This window comes from Xiphias gladius, chromosome 14 (genome assembly GCF_016859285.1).
Source record: "Xiphias gladius isolate SHS-SW01 ecotype Sanya breed wild chromosome 14, ASM1685928v1, whole genome shotgun sequence".
NCBI lineage: Eukaryota > Metazoa > Chordata > Actinopteri > Istiophoriformes > Xiphiidae > Xiphias > Xiphias gladius.
This window is the reverse complement of record NC_053413.1, coordinates 17,839,208-17,854,625: the sequence shown is the minus strand read 5'-3', so window position 1 is coordinate 17,854,625 and position 15,418 is coordinate 17,839,208. Positions and strand designations below refer to the sequence as shown.

Below are 15,418 nucleotides of genomic sequence, written 5' to 3'. Positions count from 1 at the left end.
CACTAGACAGTCTGAGCTTCTTCATCCTCAACTGTATGCATTAACATTTGCGTCTCGGATGTGTATCACATCCTTTAAATGCAGTTATACTGTGACATATATACTGTATGTATCTCTGTAGTTAATCCGTTAATGGCTCTGCACATCATGTAGTTCTTTATAGAATCAGATTTGTGTGAGCACAGCTTTTTATAGACTCAGCAGGCCTGCAGGCAGCATTTGAAAAGAGATGTCACAAAAAACAAAACAAAATAACAGTCTTAGAGACAAAGTAATAGGCACCTTGTTTACTTGCCTTGTATGCTTTTTACCTTTGAAGGTCATAGTAATGTTGTTTCTATCATGTTTTATTCATTTCTATGCAGCAGGAAAATCCGTGGCTCAGCAAAATTATTAAGAGTGATCTAGCAACCAAATTAGAATACTTTTGACCATTTTGGCCACATGTCGACACTAATAACTACACTTTGAAATGGAAACATATTTCACAATGGTTGTTCATTAATGGGAGTTTAATTCCTATTCTTTGCCGACCTCTTAAATTAAAGAGCTCTGACATGACTTTGCCTTTGCTTCCTGATTTTAAATTGATTTTAAATTCTGTTTGTGTTAGAATGGCTCCACCGAAAAGTACTTCAATCAAGGTGACCATCTGCACAAGGTTCACTCTCTTCAATAAGCCTCTTCAATAAGTAAATCAAAAGGGTGGAATATTAGCGGGCAATGAGAGACACCTTGGGTGATTGAGCAGTGCCTAATTAGTCCGCAATTTAGAGGCTTTATTAGGAAGGCAGTTACAATTAGGGGTCTTATACAAACAGTGTCCTTGTCCTAGTTTTTGGCAGGCAACCGGCTGCTCGGAGCTCCTTTGGTTAACAGTGGAAAAGGGGCTGATTGCTTGAGGCGTTGCCCTCTACATGTGTCACCTTTTTGTACTCTGCTCCTTCTTCACTCAAATGTTAAACTACGTCCACACTGCACTGATTGCTGTGTTGTGCTCTGCTCTTCCTGGTAATGGCACACACCATACTTGCTGTAGAAATTATTTTCATCAGGTTTGTAAGGTCAGAAGGACAAGCATGGCGTTGGCTTTTGACTTCAAAGTGTTCTTCCTTGTGCTCAGTCTTACTGGCCAAATTCTTTGCACGCCAGCTCCCACTGCATGACTGTCTGCACCTACATTTTTTTTTCTTGTGTATGAGTGTGTGTTAGCTCTGAGGACGGGCATTTCCACGTAGTTGTGTGGTTCATTGACTTTAGTTTTGACATCGTGTGGTTACAGTCACTTGGTGACTTTTTAAGACGGCACTGCATCTGACATTAAAGCACAAGATCAACCAGAAGCTCCGGTTCTGATAGTTGTAAGGCTGTAACTAACGATTATTTCATTATTCATTAATCTGCCTGTTATTTACTCAATTAATCAATTAAACATTTAAAGATTTAATGTAGAAAATGTGAAAATAGTGAAAAATGCCCGTCAGAATTTCTTCAAATGTCTTGTTTTGTCCGAACAGCAGTCCAAAATCAATAAATATTCAATTTGCTATCACATAAGACAAAGAAAAGAAAAAAAATGTTGTCACTTTTGCAGAAAAAAGGTATTAAACAATTAATTGATGATCAAAAGTTGTCGATTAATTTTCCATCAATCAAGTAATTGTTTCAACTCTAAATAGTAAGGGTGAACTAGATAAATATTTTGTTACAATTTATGTAAGTTTGTACAGCATCACAGTATTTATATACATTGAGAAACTGTCAATTTTTTTTGTTTTGGCTAATTCAGTGAATTAAATACATTAATAATCAAGGTAGCAAAAAAAATACATTGATGCAAAAATTCTGTAAATCTATTATTTCCATGAACTAATGCTGCTCGTTCATTTGCAACACTGTCCAAATGGCCTAATACAACCAGAGATAGTAAAGGCATAGCCACTTCACAGAATAAAAGAAATCTCTGCCCTTTTCTATAGTGACGTTCTGTTATGTCTTTTTTTTTTAGTAGCTATTTTTCGGTTTCATCAGACTGCAGTTATTCTTGCAAACTTCATGTGATGCAGACACTTCTATGCGTGGGTGTGTTCAGTTTGTTTATTTCAGACAAAATTGACTTGCTTGCTTATGAACAATGGCCGCCTTTAAATCATCAATTCAGGGAATGTATTGATCACTGCGAGTGACTAAAAAAAGAAACACTGTGTACAAATGTATAATATTTAATCATTTTTGACACGGTATCGGAAATATTCATGGTGGCTCCCAAAATTCCACAGATGGTAATTTTTGAAGTTGTAGGTTGTGGTTGTTGTAGTATTGGATTGCATTGTATAATAAGTATTATTTTGCTCCTCCGAGTAGGAAAATGAGGACAAAATATAAGCAGTTACGTAGTGTTGTCTATTGTTGACACAGTGTCTATGTGACATTCAGGAGTAGCCCTGAGCAAGCAGCAGGCAGAATGATCAGCATACCAAGGTTGCTGGTGGTGGCTCAGTGGTGATTGATACTCCTTGCGAAAGTGGTAGTCTCTAATGACACTGGCTTTGTGATGTTTAACAAAGTGGAATACGAATTGAAAAACTGCCTGCATGCAATGAATTATAATGTTGACAGTGAGATCCAGAGCTCCAATACTTAATAATAAGGTTCTGCCAATTAAGTGGATTTCTTAGCAGCTGAAACAGAGAAACCTTTGTAACGCGGACACTCGACCCTGAATCACTAAGGCTACATGACCTGACAGTCAATTCACTGTCATCACTCATTTATGAAAGCTTTTGTGTGAAAAATGACCTTTGGAAAGCTTTCAGACATGTTAGGGCTTATCCTGTTTTTTTTTTTCTTGCAGCAGTATGTATTTTGGTGAAAGTCTCATTTAAAAATGGATGAGTCCATTAGAACATACCTGCTGTCCAGCCTAATAAATATTGTAGAGCCCTACTTTCTGCAACCTCACCTATTTCATTTTCACAATTATTACGATTTGCAGCTATTTACTTACATTGACCCACATTCTTGACACTTCATTCATTATTACAGCTGATACTAACAAATGGAAAACCTAAATAATCAATTTTCAGTCGGCTGAAGTCTATTTATCAACATATAATTTGTGAAACTTTTGTGTCTAAGGTGGCATAATGTAGTGGACAGTTGTTTTTTTTTTTTTGGTCATATTCCTCTGCTGACGAACACAATCATGAATGAACGCTGCTTCACGACTAATATCAACACTGACACCTGACACCTCATATTTTATCCTCAACTGCTGTGATTTAAAGGATTACGGTTGATGTTGCCAAGCTGTGACTGAGAGGGTAACATGCCATTAATGCTTGAGCATGTGTAATAAAACTACATGTTCTGTTACATCTGAAAAAAAAAGCTCATATGGATTGTAAATCCACTTTAAAATATATATTTTTAACCTGTAATCCTCATAAACCATATATACAAAATAGACTATATTTAAATTTATTGTAACTCATTTTCCTGCTAGCAGTCTGCCAGATGTGTTATTAGCTGACACTTTGGTGAAATCCATTAAGATATTATGAAATGTCTAGTGCTTTTGATTGTTGCATAACCATTAATAGTTTTTAAGCTTTTGATGAAAATTAAAATGCTGCATTTGCATTGCGTTATTGGAGGAACGGCCCATACTTCGCGTATTAAATCACTTATATAACACAAGAATGGTCCTTTTTAATTTGGAGAACAACACAATCACTGCTATCTGGACTCCACGAGATGTATGCTGCCTCTCAGAGCACACACAATGTTTCCATCCATGACAAAAGTGCTGTTCTTCAGGCTTACGACCAGAGTAGGGTATAATTAGGAACTAAATGCTGCTTTAAGTCAGAATGTGGTCTGCAAGCATTTCCAAAGGACAACCAGTCTTGTGGTTTGTGGTTTTTATCATCAAATGCAAATTGCACAGTTGAAGAGGAGTGGCACTGACTCATAGAGTTTATAATATCCAGGAACCTCATCCGCTAAAACATTCATGCGGTGCAATATGTCAAAAGTAACATATTCATGTTTTTTCCAGATAGAGGACAGGCCATTAAAAACAAGATTCAGCGGAGTTATAATTTTCTAGACCTCCCTATTTTTTGGGGGAAAAAACATACAGGAAAGTCAAAAAGCCCTTGGGATCAAATTTTGAATATATGCCAACAACAAGGAAGTGAATGTTAGCTTATGGTGTAAAGAATGGCAAATGACCAAAACACGTACATAAAACAAACATTCGACTGTATTCCCATAATAGAGGCGCTTTACAGCGACCAGAGTAAATATTATTGTATATTATTTATCATTTATGTGATGAAGTGTGATCTGGAGGGGGGAAAGTCTCACTCATACGACCATTTACCTAAAAATCTCATCCTCACCGACTGATCAGCAAACAAAGAGAGGCATTATTGGATGACTCTGAAGTGATAGAGAAAATTAGTATGGTTTGTGCTACAAATAAAAAAATACTGGCCGAGACATGTCGACCAGAAAAACATCTCAAAACACTGAATTAAGACAGTGTGTGTGTATCCACAGCACCCAGTTTCTCCCTTCCCCTCGCATTTAATAGCTGTTTGAACACTAATCTTTCACCGTATAATACAGTATATTCATAATACAGACAACTGGAATTATGCTTCTTTTATAAACATGGATGCAAAGAGAACTCCAGCCACAGTTTTTTTTGTTTGTTTATTTGTTTTATTTTTGCTTTCAGCTACTGTACTGTACATGTGACATGGATGACTGGTATGGGGGAAAGTCAGTGTACTGGAACATCAGAAACTGTTTTTGGTACTGAGGCATATGAGATGTTATTTTATCTTTTTTACTGCTCAGTGACATTTTCAGGTGAATCACACCTCTGAGTTTCAGCTGTTTGTTTTCAAATCAACTCATTTTGCTCATGGCGGAGATGAAGATGGAGAGGCTGTCTGCAGCCCAACTGCTGTTTCGCCTCTCAGCCTGCGTCTGACTGAGCAGAGTCAGCTCTTGGACACTGTGGTCCTCTAGAGCCACCATCAAGCTCACCTTTCAATTTTCAAAGGAACCCATAGCCTGACATGTCATAAATACAAAATATTTCTTTTGCACAAGTATGTTGGCAACACGAAAACATTTTCTGCCACACTTTGATTACCCTGGTGAATAAAACAGCTAAACTAGTCTTTGCTTTCTGTCACTTCAGCATCTTGTTTAAGGGGTTCTGTCAGAGTTTTGTCAGTTGCCGGTGTTTTACTGGTCTAAGCTGCAGCCTTTTTGTGCCGCATATTTGTAACACACCATATACGTAGCTGGCTACCTCCTATAATTCATGCTACAGCATTATCAGCTGCAGCTTGTAGCATTATCATAAATCTGTTGGGAATTACCTGAATTAGCTGGTTTCATTAAAATGTATTCATCTTCGTTTGATGGACAGCAGTGAGCTGCACCTTGATTCATTTCAACTTTTTAAAAATGTATCCGGCAGTCATCTTAAACAAGCTACAACCAACGATAAGCCTCTATTACAGTAAACATATGTCAATTCTGGCAGAGAGATGGAGGTCCGTGTAAGGTTCTAGCCCCTTTGGAGGTTTGGTGTCTTGCTTAGAAATTCGCTACGCTCTGCCATTATAGTAGTTGGAACTAGCATTTTGTTGAACCACTGCTGATTTTTTTTTTTGTATTTAGATGACTTTGTCATGGTCTGAGATACTACTAATGAGATCATTTACTTTGAATCCAAATCCATTATTGACTTATTACAGATAATTCCACTCCATTGAGCTCAGTGGTGTTCTTGCGGTTCATTTCAACTTTTTGGATACTCAAGTTTTTTGTTTTGTGCTTTCTAATGAAAGTTTACCTCGCAAGCTCCAGCATTTGACTCTCTGATTCACTGTAGGTCATTTCAGGAAATGACTTTGGTCAACCACAATTTTCTTGAAAAAAAAAAAAAAAAGGAAAAAGCGTAAGTCTGTCCACAATCAAGACTGTTGGTAATGTACCGGAAACCCAGTGTCTCCATTCAATGTATGCTTGGCGTCTATCCACATGACTCCATTTCTGGTGGACGATTTTTTGTAATCTTTTTTTTTTTTTTTTTTTTTTTTTTAAATATATTCAAAAATCAACAAATGAACACTGAAGATATTCATCTGTCGCACTAGAAAAGTTAAACTTTTAAAGCTAAATATAAAATTTGGTTACTAAAATAATTAAGTACACATATGCTCAAATTAGAAAAACTAAACTTTAAATGTGCCTTCACTCCCATACTCTGTAGTGTCAGTATTTAGTTATAGTAGTTCAACACTGTCTTGACACACCAGCCTAAATACAGTTCTCTCAATATTGGTCTTATATCCTTGCAGAGAGCTGCAGTTTAAGTCATCAAGCCGCAGTTTGCAAAGACAAATAGAAACTTGTGGTTTGTTCAAGTGGAGTTTGTATTCTAGGGACCAGTGATGAAAACACACGTATTTATATGGTGTGTATTTTTCTAATTTTCATTCTGGCACACACTCAAAAGCATTTAACAAAAAGAATACTGTGTTTTGAATGAAATGCATTAAATAAGAATGTCCATGTTTCTCCCTATGAGAGTTGTTTACTTTGGAGGTTTGGACGCTGGCCAGTGTAGGAGGAATAGTTTTCAGAAATAATCAGGGGGGCACACTTATTACCGCGGATTCTCTTCTTAAAATGGTAAATGATACTCTTCTGCATCCCTGTGAGCGGGAGTCTGCAGATGAAAGAGAAATTCCTCTAGTTTTTGAGAAAGAAAATAAACCCCGAAACTCCATGCCTCATTTTAGTTTCATGTTTCACAGGGGCTCAAACTGCGTCGTAAAGGTGAAGACATGTTCTTAATGTGTTGGAACAGCAGCCTCACGCACCAGGTTTATAAAAAAAGAGCTGAATAAAGCAAACTGCATCTGATGTGCGCCCTGTCATTTCAAAGTGCAGTAAACTAGCTGACATTTCACACCACTTTGAAGAGTTTGACTAAAATAAATAATAAAATATATTCAGTAGATACATAAAATGGATAGTAATATCTAGTTTATTCCCATTTAAACTGTAAAGATCCACTAATGTGTTACAAAATTGCTCAACATTTAAGTACTTTACTGGACTACACTGTGATGATAATGACACTTGTCTTTTGAGAGCAGTTAGCATCCTGATTCACTGGCCTCTGTTTCCTGCTGGTTAAGCTTTCACCTAAAGTAACACCAGCCAGTAATTTAGATGAAAATAGTGTAAACGTTTCAGGAGCTGTCAGTGGAATATTCTATATTGGCATAGTTAGCACAGTAAACAGGTAGTATCTATCCTTGTTCGCCTGCGGTCAAATGTTGTTCCATCTGTGGTTGTTTACTGTGCAAAGCCATAAACGTCTTCATTCTGTAACCTTATTCATTTCTCAGACTGGACATCCTTATTTCAGGGCTGCAAGTAGTGAAAATATTGATGGATTGAGGTATTATGGTTTTGTGTGCAGCAAACCCATGATGGCTTGGTATTTACAGTTTAATTTTAAGATCACGAAATTACGCACTCGCACTGGAGACAATGTATACACGTGTCTGTTCCCAAATGTCTCCTTGTGTCAGCATGAAGATTTAGAAGTTTCTCAGCTGCCTCTTCAGATTCTGAACAGGCAGCAGAGGTGGCTTAAAAAGTCTGGAAAATATCAAAAGTTTCCTTTGCTTTGTCATTTGTAGCAGCCAACTGCACCAATATAGATGCTGCTTAGTGTGCAGTACTTCTACTAACTACATAAGCATTCCAGTGATGGACTATAGGTACATTTATTCAAGTCCTGTACGTAAGTACAATTTTGAGTTACCTGAATATGTCCATTAGACTTCTACTTCACTACATTTTTGAGGAAAATAATGTACTTTTTACTCCACTACAATTACTAACTCTAACTTAGTAAGATATTGAATGCGTGACTTTCTGTTACATTCTGTTACATGATACGGTACTTTTACATTGTTGTATGACCACTTTTACATTAGCATAGTATCTGACTTCTTCTTGCACCACTGCATTTTTCATAGTGGGAAACAGAATGTGACTGTAAATATCTGGACTAACGATTCTGTTTTGTGGGATTTAACATATTTGTCATTGCTTGTTAGATGCTTGAACCCAAACATAATTAGGCAAACACCGTCTTATTAAAAGGTTTTTCTCAACATCTGACATTAACAAATAAATCACGTTGGCCAAATTAAAATCTCATTTATAAGGGAGGCATGGACAAATCAGTGGCATCTGATTGTAGTTTTAGACAGAACAGAACATAATAAGATATCCTGAGAATATCTCCACATTGCCTTTGCTTTTTGTAAGCTGGTGCAGAGGCTATGGTTGGATATTGTATTTTAATTTGTTTTGTAGATCAAATTTTAAAAATCTAATTTGGCCTGAAAATGACTGTGATACTGTTCACGTATTCACTCTCCCTGTCTGTTTTCATTCCTTTCTTCTCTGCATGTTGTGACTGAACGGCCTCCTGGTAAATGAATTTCCCATCACTACAGCATGTAAACCAGCCCGCTTTTTTTGTTTTGATAGAAATAAGAACAAAATTAGGTTTCGATACATTCAGATTTGTGATTTGTGTGTGAAACTGACAAATGCAACGGCAGCCAGGGAGTCAGCTGCTTTGAGTGAATGTCTGTCTTTAATTTGTAATGTTTGCTCTGCATCACTGAACCAAAAAAACAAGACTGGGAGTTTTTTTAGCTATACCTCCAGGCACACTGTATGGCACACACATTAGTTTGTGTTTCGTGGTGTGGATACGTATTGTATTTTGCCTCAGCATGGCTCAAAGGACCATGAGAAGCCCTATACGACAGTGTAGAAAATCCTGGTGATTTGTGTGCTGATCTATGCATTAGGTTTAGCACTGGGCTCGAATTTTTATGTTTTCATTTCCACTTTTCTTGTCACGCTCAGTTAAAAATGAATGTGGTCATTTTCAATACAGTCACATTTGTCATTGCCCAAAATTAATCTGCGGGCGAACAGCAAGCCAGTCAGTGTGACCTATTAGAATGGAAAATGTTTCCTTGACTGGAAAGCCACACCTGAGGTACCACGCCACACTCAAACACAATGTTCAAAGGCAGAGAAAATATAAGGTGTAAGGAAATGTTGGGAATAAAATGTCGTTTTTGTCCATGCTGTAACTTTGTCATGTGTGTTTAGTTACCACGTAGAGGATTTAACCACAGGAATATAAACTGGAACTATGAACAACATGTGAAACTGATACTGTTTGTTCTACGAAAAAAAAAACCTCAGTCTTTTATAGCAATTTTTTGGTTCGTGACAGTTAAGACATAAATAAATATACTGCTTAGCTCATGAACACTTGACAGGTGAACTGTTACAGTCAAAGCACAATCTAATCTGACCTTCCAGATACAGAGCAGGCTGTCTCAAATCCAGGCCAGCGTGCCTTCACTCATATTCCATTTGAGAAAATCTCAGTAGCGTACATTTTGAGGAGTATTTCACTGAAGGAAACTGGATTTAGATTGTGCTGTCCACAGCACTATGACCAGGGATGTAGAGAGTGGTTAGAGGGTTTTGAAGCAGCTGTGAGGAGGAAATCTTGTCAGGATATCAGCCAACTGATGCATTTCATGCCCATTTTTACTCTGGAAGCAAATTCAGAACCTTCGCTTAAGATCCAGATGGGACCACAAATGTGGTCATCATTATTATTTTTATTTTTTATTTTTTTTGTATATATTTTGAGAGTCAGCATCTTTGGACAGATAAAAAATTGTCATGTTGCTTATTGATTTCGTCATTGATGGGACTTGGCAACAGAGACTGGGATTTTGGTTTACAACTTGCATTTCGCAATTACACTTCAGTATCTCCCGAACTCCCTAACTGTCATTTTCTATTTTTGTAGGTTTACGCAGATGATGTGCTCACAAAAGAGGAACAGATAGGCCTGTTGTTCAAAGCCAAACGGAGGTGTGAGGGTAACATCAAGTCAAAGCACAAGATTCCTGGTGAGTAAAGATACAAGAATGCGAGTCTCCAGCCATGCAAGTGGCCCTGCGGGGCTGTACTTGGTCACTAAATGCCAGATGCCAATGTCAGCATGCTAACATGTTCACAATGACAATGCTAATGTGCTGATGTTTAGCAAGAATAATGTTTATCATGGTCACTATCTCAGTTCAGCATGTTAGCATGGCAACATTTACTAATTAGCAAAAAAAAAAGTACAGCTCAGGCTGAAGGGAATTTACTTCGTTTTGCAGGTATTTTGTCATAGTAGTAGCAGAGTCCAAAGTATTGGACTCAAAAAAAATTACATTTGACCTGATGTTGATGTTAAAAGAAGAGTCAGAGGCTCACCAAAGTTATTATGCCAGATTGCATGAAAATCCCTCCAGTAGTTGTTGAGACATTTCAAATGTTGGGATCACCAGGTCAAAAAGATTCCTCCTCAACTGGCCATGAATGTCTGTACGAAATTTCATGGGTAACCATCCAGTATTTGTTTAGATAGCACTGCCATCACTACAGCCACGCCACCAGTACGGCTAAAAAAGCATGATTTGGAGAACATATTGCGGACCCTTAGACCTTGTGTAGGTGTCTGTGTCTTTTTTGCCATTGATCAGATTTTTTTGTTGTCACCCACGAGCTGGTAGCTGTTGGTCCATTACTTGCTCCCTCAACCACAAATTGATTTTTGTCAGGCCATAATAGAACGACAAAGGGATTACAGTGTTTATGTTTTCCATGCGAACCACCAAATTAAATGTGTGTGTTGGATAGATAACAGATAAAATCCAACCGCCTGTCCATCATGGTTTGTGTATATTGACCAAAATCCCTTGTTTAGCAACAGGTAGATACCACTGAGAGATTTCTGAAAGATAAAAACTGAACGAAACTAATTATGAAGGATATGTGAGACTGCGACAGGCTCATGCAATGGCAAGATCCCACTTCATTAGCCTTGATTACGTTTCCATTAGTATGATTTTCGACTGCCTGCAACCAGTTGCTTTGAAGAAATTTCTGTCAGAGATGCTTACATCAAAGAAGACTGAGCCATTTATTCCAGCAAAATTGTTTTATTTGTCAGAACAGGCTTGGCTATTGAGGAAGCTCCCGAATAAATTCTAGGTGGAGTGAAAGGTTCAGTGGGGGAGTAAAATAAATCCCCGAGGGGCTGCGCAGGACACAACCACATGGACACAGATTTGAAATAATCATAATGTACAGGCTAGGGGATGCCAGGAGGGCTAGCCGGAGGCTGGAGTGATGGAGGAAGAAATCAATCAACAAAAACAGTAAAGTTTAGTAAACAGCACAACTACCAGCAGCAGAAGCATGATGATCACAGGAGTGAAAGTGAGGGTGCATCAGACTGTAAAGACCACCTTGTTGCCCTGATTGAACCTGATTGGTGACTTGTTTGAATGTGGTTGTTGATAATAAGAGCTGATTCTAACCAGCTGTTGCTGTGCGGACTTATCATAGATAAATATTTTTGGGACTGTTTTTGTCTGCTTTTTGCTAATATGTTCAAATCAAATAGCTTTTTTGGAGCAGTTGCCAGGCAGATTAATTTGTACTCTAAGTTGATGGTTACATTTGAAAATGCTGCTCTGTTTCCTTTGTCGTCCCTGTGGCTTTCCAGAGGCTGGGATCGAAGGTAAAGCTGATGCCGGTGTGTATTTGTTTATTTATGGGTGTCTGAGGAGCACCATTTTCCAGCAGACCCCAGCATCTACTGTATCTCATTGTGGTCTCTGTCATTTTCCCAGTTGATTGTTCAGACGAGTATTTTGGATTCCACAGAAAAACCAATCATATTATTTTCTCTTTTACCCAAGTGCTTTGTGGTCGCATGGAATCCCTCGACCCTCCAGACGATACCCCCTTCTAAATGAAACACATAATTAAAAATGTTTACTTCCAGGCTCTGAACAAAAAAACTTTTGTTGACCATTCCCCGTGGTTACTTTGCCCTGTGTGGTGTTTCCCAACTTTTCATGGCTTTGATAAATGTCCACAAATCTCAAATTAGATTTAAGAAAATATGACAGAATTGCTACTATTGAGAACTGCAGGCGCCAAACAGCAGCTCGTGTAAGATGTCCGGGGTTTATATTACAATGCTGCGCTTTTAACAGGATGGCCATAGATGCTAATGGAAAGCAGAGCAGTCGGTCCAACATTAGGCCTCTCTCAGATGAGACTCTGTGTTGCTCATCAGACCACATCATGCTTAATCCATCCTGACATGTCATAGTAACTGGCAAGCCTGGTGTCACACTTCAACAGCCACCTCCAAGCTCCAAGCACATTTGCAGCTGTCTTTTCATTTACAGTTTTTTTTTTTTTTTTCAGTTACTCATTTCAGTGATTCATCAAGGAAAACTGCCAAATACTCTCTGATTCCATCTCCATCAAATGCACACAAAAATAGAACCTGTACGTGCTACTTTTCTTTGTTTTACGTGATTAAATGTAAAATTAAAATGAATATCGTTGGGCTTTTAACTGTTCGTCGGACAAAACAAGCAACTTAAGACATCACCTCGAACTTTGGACTCAAACGCGACAATCAGAAATGTCTGACTGGGATTCTGTGAAATGCTTGAGGTGCTGTTCTGGGGGTACATCAGTACATCAGCACATGAGAGCTGACCTGCATCTGATGATGCTGGCGCACATCGGACCTGACTCATCCTGTACGTGGCAGCTGTTTCCTGACCCCTTTTGGAAGGTTGCACATGTCCGCTCAATCACGTAACAGTTGAAGGAATTAGAATAAACACATCTTACTAAAGAAAAAGAGAGTCCCTGGTGTGGTTGTACTATATGCCTGGATAAGCACATGCATGTGCTCATTTAGCATGCTTGATTTGAAATTTTTTTTTACTTAATGGCACATGAATTAGTTTGACCTCACTTCAGTTGAACTTGATTTGAACTTAAGAGTCTCATCGGGTTGTTTGTTTGTAATTACATAATGTGGAAATCACTTAAAATCTTGCTAGTGGTTTTGCTGTGATGTAGAGTAAAATTATGGAGCCTGTCAAGACTTGAGATAAAGTTCAAGGAAAGTATTACTTGTGCTTTCTGATGGCCCATGTAAGTGCTTTCCTTGAAGTGGTCATTAGGATTTGGACAGAATTCACTCTTGTCATTTTTTTCTTTTACATATTCTTTTTTCCTTTTTTGTATGGTGGTGTAACCTTGAATCTGTGGGTTGAGGTAACCTCAGAGAATAGCAGCTAGTGTGCATTTTTTTGGACTTTGGCTTTACATCTGTGTTTGTCTTGCCTGTGTCCTGCCTGACTACCTCCAGAGTTTTTTTCTGGCACTGTAAAGTTGTGGTTTTCTGAACTATTATAGGAGATGTGGAGTGATGACTATTTTAAAAGGCTAGCAGTGTGAAATATAGGATGTGTATTTGTATTGAATTGATCATGCAAGTCTAGGTTCATTGAAAACGATTAAGTCCCGTGTGAGGCTGAAACTTTTGGCTTAGTTGTATTTCAGCATTTTATCTATTTGTTTTTATTTCTCATTTGTGCTATAAATACACAAAAGTCTCCATTAGATGACTGAGACAAGGTTTTCATTGAGGGAAGCACTGAGGTTTTGCCTGTAGAGGACAGTGGAGGGATGTGGGTTCAATGCCCCAGACCTTGCAGTGTGAAAATAGCTCAGCCTTCAAGCTTGTGGTCTGGGTGTAGAATAACATCAGCAATCATTATAAAAAGGTTGCATGTATCAGGAGAAAGTGCAATATGTGTTTTGACATCTGCAGGTCAGAATCAAATGAGTTGGGGGTGAAAGAAAACCTTATTACAAACCTCAGTGACATCACTAATACCAAAGTCCCCCTGTAGTTATAGTTAAATTGTGGTCAAGATATTTACGGGAAATTATATACGTGTGTTTAATTTAGGCCTGTTAGTAGGTGGTCCTATGGTAATAGAACCTATGGCAAAAGTGAACAGCTATTCTACTTTAATTCCTTGGATGTGTGGTCAGTGCGATTTTCAAAACTAAACACTGTTTTTCTCCTACCAGAGATCTGTAGGAATCACTCAGCTCCACTCAGTCTGCTCTTTAATTTGTGCTCCAAGTGACAGGCAAATAAAAAGCATGTCGTCATTGCTTCAGATGTTTCTTCGTAAGTTTGATTACAGGAATGAGAAAATAATGGATCTACTGCAAAGAGAAGATAGTTTTAGTTTTATCCTTAGCTACTTATTAGTGGTCAATGTGGGGCAGATGTTTTCAATAATACAACATAAATGCCAAGCCATAAGGGAGGCTTTTGCCAGGAATCTGTGGGGAAAGGGACTTTGCTCCCACTATCAGAGGGCTGAGGTCCACAATTTAGCTGACAATTAAGGGGCTCTGTGCTCCGAAATAGAATTTTTTTCCCCCCTTTGAACCTGCAGCCTTTTGTTTGAACTACATATAGATGCATTATCACAAAATCTCACAGAGTGTATTCCTCGCTGAAAATAGATGGCAAGGTTTTTGTGATGTTCGGAAAAAGCATGCAGTCAGCAATCCTGTAGGAGTCTCGAGAAAGTGAAGAAAATACCGAGAGGTTCATGTTATATTGATTCCTTGGCTTTTCACAATCTAAATGTTCTACACCACTGCCTTAAAGACTCTAAACTTTAATTGAAAATTCCTCTAAGTTTCATTTGACCAGCCAATTGTGTAATTGAAACAAAACGCATGAAGTGTAATTACAGGATGTTATAATATATAATTTCTCTAAATTGGTTCGCCTGGTAATGATCATTAATTAAGAAATGCAAATCTGACAAGAGATGAGACACTCTAGAAGACATGATAATTAAGTATTACTTTATTATTGTTATTATTATTATTATTATTATTATTATTATTATTATTATTATTATTATTATTATTATTATTATTATTATTATTATTGGTATTGGTATTATTGGTATTGGTATTATTATATGCATTTTATGTGTTTATTATTTAGTGACATAGAGAGATGACTCCTAGACCACTAGGGCTCCCCAGTAACTTTAAAGCTGAAACAATTAGCCAATAATTTGTTTATTTGATAAAAACAAAATATAATTGGCAACAAATTTGAAAATTAATCAATTGTTACCATTGTCTAACCAAGCAAAATGGCAAATATTGTATTTTTTACAGCTTCTCAAATGTTAAGATTTGCTGTTTTTCTATGTTTTATTTATTTAAAACCGAATTTATTAGGGATTTGGACTGTTTATCAAACAAAACAAGACATTTGAAGAACATGAGATGGGCATTTTTTACTATTTTATGACTTTTCCTAAAATGCATCCCTAGTTAAGTTGAATTT

General features: G+C 37.6%; 1 protein-coding gene across 1 annotated transcript in view; it reads left to right on the top strand.

The window, feature by feature from the left end:
* The window catches only part of pth1r (parathyroid hormone 1 receptor), a 47,110-nt gene that overhangs the window by 13,386 nt on the left and 18,306 nt on the right, over nucleotides 1-15,418 (top strand). Inside the window, exon 2 of the mRNA XM_040142698.1 lies at nucleotides 9,965-10,067. Within this exon, the coding sequence (XP_039998632.1) occupies nucleotides 9,965-10,067 (103 nt within the window). The remainder of the gene's footprint in view (nucleotides 1-9,964; nucleotides 10,068-15,418) is intronic.